The following is a 20,771-nucleotide window of genomic DNA, read 5'->3' as shown; positions in this document are numbered from 1 at the left end:
GTGCAACCCCCAACCACTCCAAACTTCTCACACTCCAACTTGCCCTAATCCTGAAATAGGTGAAATGACAAAAATACCCTTAGGCAAACTTTAGGGTTTTACAATTTGCCTTTGCAGTCAATGTTCTTATAGTTGGACACCATTGTCCAAAATCATTCTGTCAGACTTTGTGAAACGCCTCTTCTATTTCAGAAGCTACCTAAATCACCCTCTTCAAGGGCAAAGGGAGGTAGGACCATAGCCACCGCCCTAAAGAATTCCGTAGAAAACAGAGACCAGGCTAATCTTGCAGCAAAATAATAGGTGCAGGATGAAGCAATAAGGAAAAGAAACCTGGTAGAGGAATCAGATCTGCAAAAAAAGAAAAAAAAAACCCAGATCTAGAGTTAGGTTTGGAGCATGCAATTCTAAGAGAATACATCTCTAAATCAGACCTAGACTAAGTACTGTTTGTAATGCTGGACTGGTTTGGTTTGGTCCAGATTTGAACTTTTCTGGTTCAAAATAAAGTTCAATTGGTTGGGTGACCAGGTTCAATGAAAGCCTTATCCAATCTAATCGTGGGTTGATTTAGGAGTTTATTCTCTTTCTTTTTTTAATATTCAGTTGTATAACATATTAGGATAAGTCCAGTCAAAGTTGAATATTTTTCTGGTTACTTATTTCAGTTATTGGGTTTGTTTAGGATACCCAAAAGTAGTTTATGCAAGATAGGAAGTTTCCTTTATTGTTAGGTTTTCTTTTATTATTTCCTTAATGTTGTAGTTAGTTAGGAATACCTCCAAGACAGGTTATTGGTTAGGAGGAGGTTTGCTTCTTAGTTTAGGTTATTCACTTATCTATTTTAATTGGTTTGGTCAGAATAGGACTCTCCTTTAGTAGCTGGTCGATGGGGAGGTGTTTTAGTTTGTTTAGACATTGTTTTTTCTCAGTTTTATAAATATTGTTCAGGAAACAGCCTCTTCACGAAGCGGGGATAAGGCTGTGTACATTATGACCCTCCCCAAACCCCGTAGTGGCGGGAGCCTCGTGCACTGGGTAAATCCCCCACCCTTTTATAAATATTGTGAAGGCCTAATGTATGGATTAAGAATTTGTTTATTTCGTTAGTGAGGTTGTTGCCTCCTATATTCTCTCTTCCCCATGTTTTCCCTCTCTTGTCTCTTCTCTCTTACACTATGGTTCGAAATTTTTTTTTCTTCTGATTCTTCTTCTTCCCTGCAACTTCTATGTTACTAGATCTAAAACTGTTCTATCAGATCTTGCTCATATCAACCGTCAAATCAGAATCTTTTCCCTTCAATCTTTGAAGCAAGCCCATCACTAGCAGGTCATCTCTCTTATCTGCTTCCATTTGGCTCTTGGTCTGTTCATGGTTCCATATACAACAGCCTTTCCCAACTAAATGGGTTCGGCTACATGGATCCTAGCAAAGACAAAAGATTAAAAATAAATAAATGAGGTCAGACTTGGTAGTCACTAATTTATAAGGAATGTAATTACTTGATTTTGTACTAATGCAAGACATGTTTGAAATGAGTACAGATAAAGAACTTCAGGGATGCTCTTGGGAGTTTTAGTCGTTCAGCCACAGTGGCTGCTAGAGAATCCATGGGCCTTGGTTGGTCCACTACATTATTTGTAATCTTGTCTCTGTTAAATTCATATACCTATAAATAATCTTAATATTCTAATGCAGGCGAATGGTGGAAGCTCTATGGGAAAGACACACCTAACTTGAGAAAGATAGTAATCAAGGTGCTCTCTCCAACTTGTTCCACCTTCGGATGCAAGCGTAACTGGAGTACTTTCTCACTCATCCACAATAATAGATGGAACCAATTGGGTCACAAAAAATGGAGCAGTTGGTGTATGTACATTATAACATGAGACTAAAGATGCAGCATATATGCCAAGGCATAGACAGTGATAATGATCAACTCGGGCTTGCCAACATTTTCCATGTTAATTCAAATGCTGAGGAGGATCCCCTATACCAGTGGGTGAAGGATCGAGATGACTGTCATGGATCAGGCTGGGGGTAGGCCCGACCTCGAGATAGCTAGTCAGATAGGTGTTGATGTGGATGAGTATATGTCGTCTTGCGAGGGTCGTGCTCATTCATAGACACCCCTACCTTTTGAGTTTTAGGTTGGCGGGGATGATGAGGAGCCCGATTGGTTGTCTTCCAGTGATGATGATGGGGGTATAGTGGGATGCGCGAGACGTACCACTACCAGGAGATGGAGCCGATGCACTTCACAGGTGAGACTCTGTCCACTCATGCCACATAGGATGAGGACCACAATGCATGTGCCCCCACACGTGCAGGCTACTCGAGAGGTCCACGTCGTCAATTCATACCACTACTTGATGAGGAGCATGGTAGCATGGAGTCCATGGACGTCAATTTCAGGAGCTTGATTGATACTCTTAGAGGCATGAATATGGAGGAGAGTGGTATGCATGGGAAGCAGTGGCGTGCATTGTCATATGCATATGGCACGGGGAGCACCGGTTCTGACTATAGTCACTAAACTGGGTATGGTCAATTTGGGCAGTTTAGCACTTCATCATCATTACCTTCTTCCTCTGACTATGAGGGGCAGTCTACCATTGGGTTAGGTTTTGTGGACAACATCTTCTTGTATCCGGCCCCCTAGCCATACTTGCTGATTACGGTTCCATAGGTACCATCTAATAGCAGTGGCTCTTGCTCGAATTCTGTATGGTTCAGAGATACATACCCTAGGTTTAGGGTACCTCCAATTTATTGATGATTCCATTTATAGGGCTTTTGTGGAGGACTTCGAGCGATTCTTCCTCCGTACTATGACATGGCCAACATATGTGATGCAGTCGGAGGCTAACTTGATTCGGCAGTGGCAACTTGGTAGTGGTTTTGATCCATCTTGGCACTGGTTTCACTATTAGGAGTCTAGGACTATAGGATGGGCATATGGGTGACTCATTGCTTGTATTGTTCTATTGTTGACTATTATACATGTCACTCTTTATAACAAACAATGTTTAATTTATGATTTATGAAGTGGTTATAATTTGATTTTTCATTCCTAATGCTTATTTAAGTTGTTTTACTTGAATCATATGTGTTCTAGTACTAAAGATTGTTTGAAATAGGCCATATTAGAGAATGTATAAAGCGTAGACTACCAACCTAGGATCCGAAGTCAAACTACCATTTTAGGTGTCATTTTTTATTACCTAAGGTTTCCACTATGTTTAGAGGATCTAAAATAGGGTGTCCGACTGCCTGGCTCTCTTGACGCTGCTAGGATGTCGGAAAACCCTTCTTTGGAGCTTTCCAGTCTTGGCTCTCCTGACGCTGCTACAGTTGCTGCCGCTTCATTGCCGCTAAACTCCATGGGAACCAGCCCTTTGGCGTATTGCGCTGCTACCTCGACTGCCTCCCCGGCTTCGCTTGCAAACTTGCTATCTCTACTGCAGCTCTGGATTTGGGTTCATTAAAACGAATGCCTTTTGCCCTTTGCATGTGGGCCCTACCACCTCCAACCCCCCTGTGGCCCCCTTGGGCTCTCTTTCTTCGTCTGGCTTGGTCTCTCACAACCCTGGGCTGGGCCCCTCCTCACTTAAATCCATTTCCCCTTCATTCCCGGGTTTGCGGGTATTTAACCCACCCAACTCACTTAACCCGTCTGGTTACCCTTCTTCACCTAATAACCCCTCTGATCTCTCATCTCTCCCTCGCAATACTTCTTCTCATTTGACCAATTTGGCTTCCCCCTTTAGCTGCTCTTACCATAGGTGCTACCGTAGTGAAACACGCTCCAGGTCTGTTATGTCCAGGCTCATTGAGCCTTTGCTGCCTCTCCCCTCTCCTTTCCAATGATCCAAGGATTCATTTGGAATACTAAGGGCTTGAACTCCCCCTCCAAGGACGTTTCTGTCCGTTCTCGTCTTCGCTCATCTCGTGCCAATTTTTGCTGCCTTTTAGAGAGTAGAAACCCACATTAAAGAGCCCAACTCTGTGAAAATCTTAAATTCTATTGCCCCCGGCTGGTCCTTCCTCTCCAATTCTATCTCTCTCTTGTCCTCTTCATCTCAGTTCCTTCACCTTTCCTTCTCGGACTGTCTGGGCCACTTCTCTTTCTTTTTCATTGTGGTTATGCCCACAATTGTCATTCTCAAAAGATTTCCTTATGGACTGATCTTCGATCAATTGCTAGCCAAATTGGGCATCACCCATGGGGCTTGGGAGGTGATTTTAATGTCATCAGGTACAGCTATGAGAAACAAGGAGGAGACCACTTGGATTTGGAAGCAATAAATTCTTTCAATGAGTGTATTGAGGATATTGGAGTGAATGACCTGAGGTGGTCTGGCTTTCCCCTTGGACCAACTAAAGGGCTGGTATTCATCGAATCTCTTGCAAGCTGGATAGGGTGTTGGTCAATGAAGATTGGCTTTCTGCTTTCCCCTCTTCTCATGCTTCCTTTGACAATCCAGACATATCCGACCACTCCCCCATCTCCCTTGCTATTCAGCCTTTCACTTCTTTCGGTCCTAAACCCTTTAAATTTTTCGACATGGGGTCTTCCCACCCCTTTTTTTTATCCACAGTGCAAGAAGCTTGGGACAAACCTGTTTTTGCTTTCTCTACCCCCCTCATTGCTTTCTCCAAAAAGCTCCAAAAAATTAAGGCTGCCTACAAAGATTGGAACTGCAACACTTTTGGCAACATTTCCCAGCAGGTTCTGGATTGCAAGGATAGACTTTCCTCTATTCAGCTTCGGTTGCAGTCTGACAATTCCAATAGTGCTTTAGCTGAAGAAGAAAAAGAGATTTCCTTTGAGCTGTCCTCCTTGCTATAGCCCGTGAAGAAAGTTCCTTGAAGCAGAAATCTAGAATCAAGTGGTTAGATCTGGGTGACTCCAATACTGCCTATTTCCACCACTCTTTGAAAGCCAGAGTCAATTCTAACTCCATTTGTTCAGCTTACAGCTCAGGATGGTGCTATTGCATCTACAATTAAAGATATTAAGGACTTGGCTGTTCAGCACTATAAGGGAATCTTCAGATGCACTCAGGTGGACTCTACTCCCATCCCGATTGACTTACTCTACAAGTTCATTCCCTCGGTTTACCTTGACTCTTTGAGCTCCATTCCCAAAGAAGATGAGATTGTGGCAGCCATCCATTCTCTCAAGGTGTCTGGTGCTCCTGGTCCGGATGGGTTTAGTGTGGGATTCTTCTTAGCTACTTGGGATATCATCAAATTGGACCTTATTGCAGCCATTGAAAGCTTCTTCTTTACTCCTAATCAAGTCAAGGGTATCAATCACACTTTTCTCTGTCTCATCCCCAAAAAGGAGGGTGCATCTACTATGAATAACTTCAGACCCATTACTCTTTGCAATCTCCTGTACAAGTTCATTGCCAAGATTCTTGCTCGAAGACTTAAAAGTGTAGTGGATCTCCTTGTCGGTGACAACCAATCAACCTTCATCCCAGGAAGAAACATCTCGGACAACATCCTTCTTTGTCATGATATTGTCAGAGGATTTGATAGGAAAAATCACTCCCCCTTTATTCTCTTGAAGATTGACATCCATAAGGCTTTCGATTCTCTAAGGTGGGATTTCATTAGGCAAGTGATGACCAAGATGGGATTCCCGGTGATTTTTGCCAACAAGATTCAGGCCCGCATCTCCTCCCCAAAGTTCTCAGTGTTAGTTAATGGCAGCCCGGCGGGGTACTTTGATGCTTCAGTGGGAATTCGGCAAGGCTGCCCCCTCTCCCCTACTTGTTCTCTTTGGCTTTGGAAGTCCTCTCCAGGAAAATCCAAATTAGCACAGATCAGCAGCTTATTACTCCTTTGCAAAAGTGTAAAGCTCTCAAGCTAACTCACTTGGCTTTTGTAGATGACCTGATGATTTTCTCTAAGGCTTCCAATGCCTCTCTTGAATCTTCTTTGCTCTGTCTTCAGCATTTCCATGAGTTATCGGGCCTTCGCATCAACCCTACAAAGTCTCTTTTGTTCTTTGCTGGGGTTTCAGAATTGGACAAAGCTGCTTTTATTGAGAGATCTGGTGTCCAAGAGGGTTAATTACCTGTCAAGTACTAGCAAAAGGCTTCAGTTGTGGAAAGTCAAGCTTCTCTCTTATGCAGGCAGGTTGGTGCTTATGAGATCAGTCTTGGAATCATCCTATAGCTACTAGTCCGGCATCTATGGTCTCTCCCAAGCTACTATTAAGTCCTTGGAAACTCTTTTGGCTTCCTTTCTTTGGAAGGGTATTGATTCTTCAAGGTTCCTTCATCCCCTAAGCTGGGCTGCTGTGTGTCTTCCTAAGAAGGAAGGTGGCTTGGGTATTAGAAGAATCAAAGAAGTGAATTCCCCTGGAATCATTAAACTCATTTGGAAGATTGTCTCTAAAAAGAAAAGCATCTAGGTTGATTGGATTTACTCGGGCTTCCTTTGTTAGGACTCCATCTGGACGGCTTCAGCTTTGTCTGATTCTTCTTGGGTCTGGCGCAAGATCTTAGACTCCCGCCACCTGTGCTTCACAAAATACACTCTCAGATTGGTGATGGTCTCTCTTCCTATCTCTGGCTTGACCACTAGCACCCAAGGGGGATCCTACTCTACTCGATAACCGCTCGAATCATATATGCTTTAGATCTCCACAGGCTCTCCTTGGTAGCTGACATCTTAGATCAGACTGGCTGGTCCCCTTCTCCTACCTCCTTTCCGGAGCTTAACCTCATCTGGCATGATCTTCCCTCCATTTCCAGAAGGCATTTGGGTAGAGGTGACTGTGTTACTTGGTTGGCAAGCAATTCTAGTGCCTTCTCCTCTAAACCAGCTTAGGATCTCATTCGTCTGAAGGGTCAATTGGTTCCTTGGAGAAAGCTTCTTTGGTTCAAGCATCACATCCCTCGGCACTGCTTCACAGCTTGGAGGATCTTCTCTAATTGTCTTCCAATTCAGGCCTTCCTTCGCCATCGCCAGATTCCTGTTTCGCCCTCTTGCTGCCTCTGTTGGAACAATATGGAAGACACTGATCATCTCTTCTTTGAGTGTCCTATTGCAGCAGCAATTTGGAAAGGTATCTTGATCAAATGCAGGCCAGCCCCTAGAAGAATCCTTCCTTTCTCCCGCGAGTGGATTTGGATTGATATGACCTTTGCCGGTTCCTCTATTTGTGACATGGTCGGAAAGCTTGCTTTTTGTGCAACTCTTAACCATATTTGGATGGAGCGAAATATCAGGAAATGGACCTCCAACTCTAGGTCTTATCAACAGATTTGGGATTCCATTTCTTTTGAAATTAAGGCAAAATTATCGTCAGCTCCTCCCTCTTCTTGCCTTGACACCCCAAGGAACAAGGTCATTGTTGTCTCCTGGGGCCTATCTTCTGTCTCTTTTGTTGCTCCTGCCCCTCATATCTGAGGTTTTGGCTTATGATTCTTTGTTTTGTTGCTCTCCTTTCGGGGCCCTGTATTTTTTCTCTCTTTGTTAATGAATTTTTTATTCACCCAAAAAAATAAAAGGGTGTCCGACAAGTTTCATGACCTAATTTGGCCCTTGAAATCCAACATCAAAATTTCCAGAAAAAATACCAAGTTTCGGCCGAAATTTCAGTTTCGATCAAAACCTCGAACCTTGAGATACACAAAGAAAAACATTCTTTACTCCCTATCCTCCAACATAAGAGTATTCTTCTTCATTAGCAAGCGGCATTGTGGACCCTAGGGATGACTTGTGCACCCATGATAGTTTCCTCTATTCCTTTGTTTGCGTCATCACAAATCTACATCAGTATGGCCAGATGCTGAAGATTCAATGGTCTGTGTTGTATCCCACAGTGTTGTAAAGGTGTCACTTTTCTGCTGCCTGTCCAGGAAGTCAGTAACAAACTAACAATGTTGCGTGTTGCTGTAAATATGTTCTTTTGGAATGTTAAAGAATCAAAAGAATCCAAGGTAGGTTTGTTTGTGGATTTGTTCTGCTGTAACATTATCACTTTATAATCTCTTAAATGTAACGTGAGAGAAATTTCAGTTAGATACATTTTCACTACTTTTGGCTGTTCCACACATGTTCTGGATGTATGTGTGGTGCACTGGTCAAAGTTGTTTGGCTGCCTGGGTATCCCAGAGGGATATAGACCGTCCCATGACCTTGGCGTTATATATAAATATATAAGCACCCAAACTCAGGAATGTGTAAATCTTTTTTGACACCATGTACTTTCAATTGAGATTTGGTGTTGTCCTTTTGGGTCTTTAATCACTCCCATTCACTTTAAATTGTCTTTTTCCTGTGTTGGTTTAGTATAAATTTATTTTCTGTCGATAACATAAGTGCAATTGTTTTATTTGTTTATTTTTACTTTGATAATCCAGTAAACAACAATACAACAGAATCTATACAAGACCTGTCGGGTGGTTCATTTAGTATGAGTATCATTGCCGAAAGCTTCCCTCTTTTACATGCGCTCTCAATTGTAGTTCGCTCAATGCACAATTGTAAAGTTTTTGGCTACTATGGAGGGATACAAAAGCTTGCAGTACTAACTAAAGGTATTCAGTTTTAGACTATACTTTCTTTCCTTTTCTGCTGCGGAATTTTTCTTATTGATCCTCAGTCTATGAAGTCAATGTTCGTCAAGACCACTTGTATTTCTGCTGGTACCATGGATAGATCAAAAGGTAAAGAATGTATGAGGGCAGGAACCCTACTTTCTATTGTTCGTCTGAAGGGTTTGAAACTTCAGTTTGTGTTATGTTCCATTTGTTGTTGCTCCTTTCTGATCTTCTTTGAATTCCCTTGCAGTTATATATTTTTTATTTAATTTAAATTTTTTTGTGTTTTCTTCAGCTGCAGTTGTCCAACTTAAGAAGGTTACAGGTGCACTTGCTGCTGACGAAGGTCTATCCAATCTTACCGTTGATAAGATCAAAGTGTTGCAGAAGATACTTGTATATGTGGTTTCAATAATTTTCTGTTTCATTAATTTAAACTCAAATGTATATGAGAAGGCTCAGTTGCATGCCGATAGTTTGAATTCTTCTGTTCCAATGAGAAGTGCATGTTTGAGTGACCCTTCAACTGGTTTGAAGAGCTGTATTTCTGAAACGTGGTTGGAGTGGCATCAGAAGGCAGTTGTATCAGTAATGGAAGCTGGTGGCTTAAATTGGTTAGTAGGTAAGGTATGCCATTTTCTATTATCAACGTAGTTTCAGTTGGCTTACAAATCATATGGTAGTCAAACTCTTCACTGTTAACTCTTGATAATGTACATGTGTATTCGTGTTGTTTTTTTTTTTTTCTTTCCCTTTTGTTGAAATCTATGCATAAGGAAGTTGGGGAAATCTGTTCAACCTTATTGTTTTTCCAATCTATTTCTGTCATTTTCTTGGTGGTAGGGAAGGTGTGTTTAACCTCTCTTGTTTCTATTGGTGTGTTTGCTTTTTACTGGGGGTGGCTTTATTTCTGTCATTTTCTTGGTGGTGGGGAAGGTGTGTTTAATCCTCTCTTGTTCTATTTCTCCCTTGTTTCTTCAGTTGATAATATTTCGCCTCTAAACAAAAAGAAGGGGAAAAACTAAGGAACCCTTGCTTGCATTGTAGGATGGAGGATAAGTTTTGGGATTTGATTGAGATGTACTGAGCTAAATTGGTTGGTTCCCTTGAAGGATGAGATAATATTAGAAGGCAAATCAATACTAACAATATAAAAGAAGAGAGAAGAAGAATTGATAAAGAAAGGAGACATGAAACAGCTGTAAGGACAAGGACACCCTCCAGTCCTTGCGGTAGTAGAAGACTAATTAGACTAAATATCAAAGACTAAAAACAACTAAAATCCATTATGGCAGGGTCTGACAATAATACCCCTGCGATACCATGTACATAACTTAACACTCCCCCTTAACCTGGAGCATATAAATCACCCATGTCTGGCTTGGAACAGCCCTTCTGGAAAGCAGGACTAAACAGAGGCTTGGTAAACATGTTACCCAACTGATTTGCAAAAGAAACAAAAGGAGTATCAATCAACTTCCTCATAATTGCATTCCTCACAAAGTAACATTCATCTTCAATGTGTTTGGTCCTTTCATAAAAACACTGGGTTACTGACAATATAGATATTAGGTTGATTATCACAAAACATCTTCGTTGGTTTAGTATCCAACAATCCCAACTCTTGAAGTAATGATTTTAGCCACATAAACTCAGATGCAATATGAGCAATAGCCCATAGCCCTATATTCAGCTTTAGCACTGTATCTAGCCGCAGTTGTTTGCTTAGATTGCCCCCAATGAATGTACAATAACCTGTGATAGATCTTCTATCATCGTCAGCACCAGCCTAATCTGCATTGAAATACCCAACCAAATTAATATGCTAGAGTTCGGTAAATAACCCCCCTTTCTCTGAGACCCCTTAAGATACCTTAAGATTCGACATGTTGCCTCCCAGTGAGTCTTCTTAAGTGATTCTATAAACTGACTGATAACTCGAACAACAAAAGATATGTCAGGTCTAGGTCTGGTAACAGTAAGGTAAACGAGTTTCCTTACTAATCATTCTCATGTACCGGTGCTTGTCATCAAATTCCTTGCCATCATTTGTCCCAGACTTCTATTGTGGATCCATAGGAGTATCAACTGGTTTAGAAGCAAGCATACCATTTTCAAACAAGGGGTCTAACACATATTTTCTCTGTGACAGAATAATCCCCTTCTTACTTCGAAACACTTCAATACCAAGAAAATACCTGAGGGCACCCAAGTCTTTCACCTGAAAATGCTGTTTTAGGTAAGATTTCACCTCTGTAATCCTAGTGCATCATTCCCAGATATGATAATATCATCAACATACCACCAATACAATCATCCTAGAATCCTGGTGGCGAACAAATACAGAATGATCAGAATAACATTGTGAGAATCCGCATCGAGTAACAATCAAACTGAAATTATTGAACCAGGCTCTAAGGGACTGTTTTAAACCATGAATTTCCTTGTGTAACTTACAAACTCTGTGAGCATTCTTCCCCTGAGCAACATACCCTGGAGGTTGCTCTATATACACCTCCTCATGTAGAATGTAGATCACTATATAACAAAGCATTCTTGATATCCAATTGATATAGAGGCCAGTCTAAATTCACAGTTAAGGAAATAAGTATACAACCGTATTAAGCTAGGCAACAAGAGAGAAGGTCTTAAAGTAATTCACACCATAGGTCTGAGTATAACCCTTCGCACCCAAACGGGTCTTAAGCCGTTTAACTGAGTCATCTAGATTATACTAATGGTATAAACCCAACGACTCCACACAAGATCCTTACCTAGATGTAAATCCACCTGGGTCCATGTTTGGTGAGGAATCAAGGCATACATTTCTGTTTCATAGCCACTTTCCTCCCAGGATGAGATATAACCTCGTGATGAGTTTTAGGAATGGAGTGAGTAGATAATGATGAAGCAAAGCTATGTAAGGGAGATGGAAGGTGAGTTAGAGAAACAGGATAGACAGTCAGATTTTTTAGTGCAAGAATAGGTACCTTTGCAAAGAGTAATTGGTAAGTCATCAAGAGATGAGGAGGAAATAGGAGCTCCAACTAGAGGATCGGATCGTGTGGTGGGCTGTGTAGCAAGAAGAACCGAAGCAGGTAGTGATGTAGATTTATCACCAAACTGGGCTTCTTTTATTAAGAATAAGTCTAGGGTTTGGTTATATACATGTTGAGCCTTTGATCCCATGGGTTTTCTATGTAATAGGCCACTTTTATGGGCCTAAAGTTGGGGTACATGAGTTGCATACGGGATTAGCCCTATACTTAGTTTATTTTCATGTTTTTAATGTTTTAAATTGAACTGGTCCAAAGCTGGTTTGAACGAGTGGTTCAATTTAAGTGATTTTATTAGTTTTTCTTTTAGTTGTTTAGTTGGGCTGGATTTGGACTCTATTTTGAGTCTATTTCAGTTTCTTAGTCAGTTTAAGTTACCTAGTAGGTTAAGGAATGGGTTAGGCCTTTCCTTTTTTAGTGTAGGAGTCTAATTTTTAGTCTTTTATATAAGGTTGTAAGGGGGCAAAGTATGGAACATGAATTTGATTAATGAAAAGCTTTTGCTTGCTGCCATTGCTGCTGCCCTACGCTGTTGAGTGTTGCCTTGTGAGTCATATCAAGATGAAGGAACTGCTGGATCTCCAATTGACTCCTTGCGTCTGGTAGTACTGGAAGAATCTTCTACTCATCTCCTTGCATCTTGTAGATCGGGAGACCCTATCTTCTTCAAGCTACTGCTATTGTTGAAGATCTATTTTTCAAGTAGTTTACTGTTACAATATACATCCTTCTTCTTCTAATCCTCCAACCTAACCCTACCTATCTCCAATCGATCCTCTAAACCCTAGTTCAATCCACACCCTGTCCAGCCTACCTCCCTCATCCACCATTAATACCATAGATCCATTAGAACCCTAAAACCTACAACTATTCTTCTTCCCTTCTAGAAGGTCACATGCAAGGTGATTTTCGCAAGAATTCTGCCCAGCCAAATCTAACCGTTAGAATCATCTCAAGTTTTGACCTAATGTTCTTGAACCTAATTCATGAACACGATTTCAGTTTGGTGCAATTTTGACATGCAGATCTGTTCCTGCTGTGACCTGTGAGTTTCCAATTCTACCCTTATTGTTATATTGTTTTTCTGAGGTCACAATTAATATACCTATTCTGCTGATTTGTTATTGTTGATTCTTAATTTATATTCGATTGCTGAACGTAACCCTAATTTCTGATCTCTGAATTTCCTGGTTAAATTACTGTTTTGCCCTTTTCCTAGTTGTACTGGGATTCCCCAATATTAGCTGATCTAACCATTGGATCAATTCCAAATTTTCAGCAATTGTTCCAGCCCCTATTTGGTGAATTCATATGGAATTTGGGATCATTCTAACCATCTGATTTTGGTTATCAAGATTTTCCCTAATCTGAACTATCCTTTGATGAAAAGATCCTAGTTTGGTTCCTAGTTTGATTATTCGAATCTTGGACTACATTAGGTAGTACTGTCTTCTTACGCCTCTGATACACTTTTAGTGGTGCAGATGTGGTAGTGGTTGGAGCATCATCAAATGGCACAAGATTAGGAATAGGAGGTGCCCGAACAACATCCGTGTCAAAGGAAGAGCTAGTGGCTTGAGGTGAAAAATATTAAGTATAAAATGTAACATCGACATTGACAAATTGCCATTGAGTAAGAGGATCATAACATTTATACCCTATTTGAGTTCTAGAGTAACCAAGAAAAACACACTTGACAACCTTGGGAGACAACTTATCAACCTGAGGTTGCAAATTATGAACAAAGCATACACATCCAAAAACCCAAAACGGCAAAGAAAATAAGGGAGATTTTGGAAATACAATAGAAAAGGGTGAATGATTATCTAGTATAGAAGAGGGCATTTGGTTAATCAAATAACTGACGGTGAAAGCCGCAACACACGAAAAATGTTTAGGAACGAACATGCATATGAATTATTAAAGACCGAGGAATCTCCAATAAAGTTTGTTTTTTCCGGTAAGTAATCCCATTTTGTTGGGATGTATAAGAACAACTCGTTTGATGGATTATACCATGAGCATAACAAAAAGTAGATGTCTCACGCTGAGTGTATTCAAGTGCATTATCGGATAAAAAAACTTTAATAGAAGCATTAAAGTGATTAAACCGAGTCTTTATTTCATTATAAAAATATTTAAAAACAGAAAGAAATTCTGAACGATCTCTCAGCAAATACAACCATGTCAGATGAGAGTAATCTTCCACAAAAATGGAAAAATAAGAAATAACCTATTTTTGATATGACAAGGACCCTAAATATCAGGATGTACTAAAGAAAATATGTGGGACTAAAACCCACATAGCCGACTTACACTTAATAACATAAAAACTACCCCAAAAGGACCAGAATACCCCCACGGTATTCTGGAATACATATTCCAACACTCCCCCTCAAGCTGGATTATACAAATAATTAAAGAAAGAAGATCCAGCTTGAACTAAAGAAAAAGAACTCCATAATAATGCTAGCACTCCCCCTCAAGTTGGCGCATACAAGGTACTAATGCCCAACTTGAACAAAATGGGAAAAAATAAGTTGTAGCAGAATCCAGCTTCAAGACAAATGCAGCTCCCAAATAAACCTTCAAGAACTTGAAAAGAATAGATCTTCAAAACTTGGGCAGACTTGATCAGCAAACCGGGACTGGAATGTCTTCCAAAAAAGGCAGCTTTTACCAATCTTCTATTGCTGTCCAGTATGAATCTCAATGATAATCTTTGAATGATAATCTAAGATAAGTAACTAATACTTAATACAATCTCCCTTAGCAAACCAACCATAAAGATACCAGCAATGGAACTCGATCTTATGTTTGCACGTGTTCAGTTCAATGGGATAGAATGAATCTCAATGATAATTAAGATAAAACTAGGTGCGGGATAAAAATGAAAACATCTTCAATACTTTAATACCAAACATCTTTAATACTTTAATACCAATCTCCCCCTTACGGCAAACTCAACCCAATAACAAGGTAGATACCCATTGGCAATGGTGAAAACTCTGATCTTCTATGTTTTGCACCAGGTGTTCCTGTAAGTTCTGCTTTTTGCAATGGCTGCAGGTATACTGTACATAATCCCCCCCTCACGTGTAGTACACGTGGACATAACAGAGATGATGTAAGAGATAGGGCAAAAATATAATATTCCAGAATTTTCCAAAAGGTGCTAAGGGTTATGGAAAGAGAAGAAATGGCTATTTAGAGAATACCATAAACTTCCAAGGTGGTTATGGGTATATGCCAAAGGTATTGTTTGGGAGGTGGTGAAGGGAAAAGAAGTAGAGGGATAATGAACCATGGACAAAGCAACACAGTAATTTACAACCATCTTTCAATCGATCAAACTAAATCCAAAACGCCAATCTCCAATGATCAGATCTGAATTATAAAAAACAGGTTTGATATGTAGAAGGAGAATGCACCATTCTTCAAAAACTTGATCGATCTTCACACAAGGGAGAACCAGTGTGCAAAATTCCAAACTATTAACTCCCACATGCTAAATAGAACTGACGAAGATATTTGGACAGCAATGGATGTAAGAATCTTCAACAAAAAACTTGGATCAGATCTGAGTTTGTGAACAATGCTAGGATCAAGCTCTCAAAGTGAGCCGGATATGAACCAGAAAAGCTTCACATAACTGAATAGGTTCGTAGTTGCAACCAATAACCTTGGAACACACTGTTGTAATCCCAAATAAGCTGATCTCCAGGGTAGTAGATTTGAGTCTTCAATAATGAAAGAAATTCGATCTCCAATAGTAGGATACTCAGTCTTAATAATAGGGTAGCAATAGTCCACATAAAGGCAGCAGTAACATGTCAACCAGTCATGCTTACAGAAGCCAATCAATAAAACCAGCAATATGTGTAGTAAAGCTCAATAGAACCAACAAATATAAGATAAATAACCCAACAGATCCATAGGTTGTTGAAGCAGCCAGCCACATAGGAACAAGTAAAAAAATAGGTTGATAATTGGAAAAATTGAGCCATAAGAATGAACCTGATTTTTTTCCAAAAATAATTGATGAATGATGCTGAAATATGGGTTGAATACTCCTCTGAAGGTTATAAAACTCTCCTAAAAAAATCAGTAAGAGAGGACTGCCCTAACCCTTAGATCGATTATAGTCAGGGTTTTGTAAAAAACCCTGAAAGTGAAGATCGATTGTAGGGAAGGGGGCTGCAACAAAAGTGATGATGACTTGTCAAAGGTGATGTCTTCTTGTAATAGATGCTGACCATAACTGCGGGAATGGATCTCCAGTTCGAATAACCAATCTCCTTGGTGATTGAGACTTGATCTTCAAGTGGGAGAAACACAAAAAATTGCAGAAAAAACAGGGCAGCAGCTATCTTGTTTAATAGACCTTCTTCAAGCCATGAATAGTTGAAGTAGAATGTCCCTCTTGATGGTAGAAACACCTCCAAAAAACTCCAACAGCAGCAAGCAACCCTAACCGTAAAATCGATATGTGTCAGGGTTTGTAAAACCCTGAAAAGGAGGATCGATTGGGGTTAGGGGTCTTCAAACACTTGGAAAGAGGCTAATACTGAGGTCGAGTGGTCCTTGTAGTTGGAGTAATCATCCCTCCAAAAATCAGCAAAAACTGAAACCTGTAACCCTAATTTCGATTTGAGTCAGGATTTTAACAGGTAACCAAAATAGCAGGTTGAGAAGGTTTTGCTGTAAAAGCAAATCTAGCCATCAGAAAGTGTCCAAACTTAGGTCGAGTAGGGCCTGTAGTAGTAGGGAATCACCCCCAAAAAATTAGCTGCATCTGAAAAGGGAAACCCCAAAATCGATTGGAGTCAGGGTTTTGAAAAAAACCCTGACAAGTTGAGATCGATTTGGGTGTGGAGGCTGGAAAAGGTAATAAAAGATGGAGAGAAAGAAAGAAAGGGAAGGTAAACTATGGAATAGGATAGAAGAGTGCTGGAAAAGGCTGCATAGGAGGCTCCAACAATGGAGGATCAGTCTTCATTAGGTAGAAATCAGATCTCCAAAAATTTTGGACGGCTCCAATATCGCAGGTATGGCTCCAGCAGATTTCGAACAAAATGTTTTAGTAAAAAAAGGTAGAAAGGGAGGGGGGCAGCAACTAAATCATTGATATGCTGTGTTTACCTCATTAGTGCTGCCCCTTTATAGGTTGAGAGGAAGAAGAACAGAAGAAGGAGAAGCCGAGAAAGGGAGAAGAAGGGAGAAGTCGATTGAAGAGATGGATGAGGGTTTTCTTATCTTTTTCTAACCTAGATCAGACCAGCTTTGATACCATGTTGGTAGAATCGTGGGCTAGAAAAGAGAGAATAATTGCTTATATTAATTGATAGGTAAGCCCCTTTATTTATAATAGAGGGGAAAGTTACAAGAGACTAAAATAGGCGATGTGGGACTAAAACCCACATAGCCGACTTACACTTAATAACATAAAAACTACCCCAAAAGGACCAGGACCAGAATACCCCCACGGTATTCTGGAGTACATATTCCAACACTCCCCCTCAAGCTGGATTATACAAATAATTAAAGAAAGAAGATCCAGCTTGAACTAAAGAAAAAAGAACTCCATAATAATGCTAACAAAAATAAATGACTTTTAAACACTGCGAGAAGGGACAGACGACCAATGACGCTTCTCGAGTTCACATGCTTCACACTTTAAGGCGAAAAACAAATTTGCAACTAGGAACCATATGCTGAAGTTTTGATAACGATAGATGTCCCAACCAAAAGTGCCACTAAATAGGGGAAAGACCACCGAAAGTAGCTGTAGCAGCCAAGGTTTAAAGTATCAATATCGGGTATCATATCAGAAATGTGATTTTAAGAGATGTATTGTATTGTATCGTATCGTATCGTATCGGAGAGGCACAAGATACACAAGAGATACATATGGAAATGTTTAGGGTACATGCGAAGTACAGTTTTGAAGCATAAAACACTATAATTAACATGTAATATGTATCATGCATAAAGAGAAGAACAAAGTATGACGAGACAAGTGCATTCAATTGATTATGTATAAAGGATGAAGTTTCTTACTGGTCCTAATACAAAAAAATGTCATTTTCGGTTTGGGGAAGATTTAGGGTTTAGATACCACCTCATTGGAAAAAAAAAAACTAGTTTGATGACATCATTCAAGTTGTTTTTCACTAACCTAGTGGCCCATTGCAAAAAGCGACACTAAAAATTAATATTTGAGCAAAAATACAAAGTTTTGATAGAAAACTGTTCTTGCACAAATCTGGTTCGATCCTTGATTGTAGGTTGTTTAATTACCAAATGATGATGAAATCAACACCACTAGAGTCGCTTTTGCCAGTAGAAACAAGGAATCAAATTTATTTTGTCGAAACAAAATTTATTACAATGCCTTACAGGCGCTCTTGGTAAGTGTCTTGAGTCATTGAACGAGTTACATAGTTTATAAGAGATGTATTAACTGTATTGATAACTATCAACCATATCGGGTCACATATCAACCCTATACAGTTGATACTTTTTTAGGTATTGTATCGGTGTCGTTTCGTATCGGTACCATAAAAATAAGATATGTATGCTAGAGTTTCTGTGTTAGGGGTATATTTGTCTATGTCTCTATTATAAGCCATAGAGTTGTAATTTTACATTTTATTCTCTTTTTATCTTTTACCTCCTTAGGGAGTCCTATATAATTTCCTAAGAGTTATTAGTGAAGTAAATATAGGAGTTAGGAGGGGTTTTCTCTCCAACTCACGATTCTCTCAATCTCTCTTCTTCTTCCTCTCTTCTCTTCCCTTCTCCTTCTCCTTCTTGCTGCAAGTCACTTCTCTATTACCTAGAACCGATCCAACTTAGAGTTCTAACTTGGTATCAGAGCACAGCCCTCTAGTTTGAGGGTCGACTCCGCCTAGTTGGCTCTTCTTTCACCTCTCTTTGGAATCGTAAGAAGATAAAGGGTTCCACTAGAGGCTGTATTATGTAAAGCATACCTTCCTACATTCTTTGGAGGTCTATTCCTCATATCCATTTGCAATGGAAGGAGTCTAGAAGCTGTTGAAGGTGTTTTAGCCCTAGAAGAGCTACCCAGAAATTTCCGCCAGCCATTCCTTGTCTCAGTTTCGATTCTGCCCCTTGGCAGATTGTTTAGCCTTGAAGCTAGGCCCCTTTGAGTTGCCTAGATGTGCCTTTATGAAGCCCCAAGGGCTCGGTTCAAGAAGAGTGAAGGCTGGAGAGTGGTGCTCCTTTTTTGGCTGCTGAATAGGTATCGCCTGCTCTGTTTTTTGCCCTTTGGTTGCAATTTTTTGCTAGCTGGCTGCCTTGGATGTCTCGTAGTGCATGAGAATGAAAGAGTTATGTATGCCTTGGTTATTGTGGAACGGAACCAGAGGTACCTTAGATGCTTCGAACTCTTGTTAGCTACTTTGCGTGACAGATATATGCATTGTTATGGCCTTGGACTGCTTTGTGTTGGTACTTGGAAGTGTTTAGTTCCCATTTTTTCCATCAAAAGTGTGCTCTCGGTTTCCCTGTAGCTTGCTGATTTGATTCTTGTGGTTGGGTTGAGGTTGCTCCCCACTTGTGCAAGACTATATTGAGTCTTTTTTTGGCATATTTTCCACCATGACTGGAAATGACTCTGAAGTTAGTGGGCCTTTGGGAGCTACTAGTGGCAGCTCAAGTGGAACTCTCCCCACCATGGCTGTCTTTGATAACCCCAATGCCCAACTTTCTATTGTAAAACTCGACAGTACCAACTGCTTGGATTGGTCTTGATCGGACAAGTTGTCCCTGCATAGTAGGGGAAAGTTGGGCTATATTACAGGCTACATCACGGTGCCCGCTTCTACTGAGCCAGACTATCTAAAGTGGGAGACTGAGAACTCTACTGGTATGACCTGGCTGATATTCTCCATGAAGCCTGAGATAGGAAGAAGATTTATGAGTAAGGAAACTGCGAAGGATATTTGGGACAGTGCCTCCAAAGTTTTTGATAGGGTTGGTGATTCGGCAAAGGTGTATCAAATCCTCCAAAAAATCATCCATATGAAACAGGGTGATCAGAGCATATCTGACTATTATAACACTGTTATAAGCTTGTGGGAGGAACTATAGCAATCTCCAACTGTCTAATTCTGAAGATGAGGCCAAAGTCTACAGGAAACAAGAAAAAGAAAGGATTCTTATTCTACTTGGTGGTCTTAACCCAGAGTTTGAGCCACTTCGCTTGCAGATCTTAGGGAGGTCTCCTCTCCCATCACTAGATGAAGTGTGTAGCTACTTGCAGAGTGAGGAGACTAGAAGAGGATCTATGGACACTGCACCATCACTGGAGAGATCTGCTCTCGTTTCTAGTTCCCACCGCGACCAGAGAGGTAGAGGGAGAGGTCGAGACAGATTTAAATGTAACCATTGTGGAAAGTTAGGGCACACTAGGGACAGATGTTGGGCCCTTCATGGGCAGCCTCCTAGTGGGCGTGGTGGATCATCTGGTAACCGAGGTGGTAAGACCGTGGGAGCTCGAGCCCATTCTGTGACAGTTGATACAGAGTCACTTGGACTACAACCTGATCCTGATTCTCTCTCCAGGATATTGCAGCACTACGTCGGATGATGTCCAGACTTAAAGGGGTTGTTGTTGAAAGTGGTAAGGAGAAGGATTACCACATTTAGTACAAAAAAGGTGCATGCTTGAACAGTACAGGAAAGAAGACCTGCCAAGAGCCCTCTTTGGAGCCACATCCTGAGCTCTATCCTCCTCAGTCAGGTGATCTTCCTTCTGATTTAGATCTCCCAATTGCTACTAGAAAGGGAAAAAGAGCTTGCACTAATCCTATTGCCCAGTTTGTTTCCTATGATGCTATCTCCCCTACAGGTCTTGCCATTTCCACTGCTCTCTCATCTGCCACTATTCCCAAGAATCTTACTGAGGCTATATCTGACTTGAAATGGAAGAAGGCCATGTTAGAGGAAATGATGGCTCTTGAGAAGAATGGTATATGGACTCTTGTTGATCTTCCCAGGGAGAGAGTTCCAGTTGGATGCAAGTGGGTCTACACAATCAAGTACCGATCAGATGGTACAGTGGACAGATACAAGGCTCGGTTGGTAGCCAAGGGGTACAGTCAAGTTTATGGTATTGATTAC

General features: G+C 40.6%; 1 protein-coding gene across 5 annotated transcripts in view; it reads left to right on the top strand.

The window, feature by feature from the left end:
* The window catches only part of LOC122660842 (BEACH domain-containing protein B-like), a 133,755-nt gene that overhangs the window by 30,458 nt on the left and 82,526 nt on the right, over nt 1-20,771 (top strand). For 3 of the 5 annotated variants that reach the window (XR_006332793.1, XM_043856088.1, XM_043856091.1), the window contains 2 exons: nt 8,389-8,565; nt 8,864-9,190. Coding sequence is in view for 3 of the 5 variants with exons in the window: in XM_043856088.1 (XP_043712023.1) it covers nt 8,389-8,565; nt 8,864-9,190 (504 nt within the window). In the remaining 2 variants the exon portion in view is untranslated. Of the gene's footprint in view, nt 1-8,388; nt 8,566-8,863; nt 9,196-20,771 lie in introns of those variants that run through there. The other 2 variants (XM_043856089.1, XM_043856092.1) reach the window with 2 other exon arrangements.

The sequence above is a fragment of the Telopea speciosissima genome, chromosome 5 (assembly GCF_018873765.1).
Source record: "Telopea speciosissima isolate NSW1024214 ecotype Mountain lineage chromosome 5, Tspe_v1, whole genome shotgun sequence".
Taxonomy (NCBI): domain Eukaryota; kingdom Viridiplantae; phylum Streptophyta; class Magnoliopsida; order Proteales; family Proteaceae; genus Telopea; species Telopea speciosissima.
Note: the sequence above shows the minus strand (reverse complement) of the source record. Positions and strands in the feature narration are given on the sequence as shown.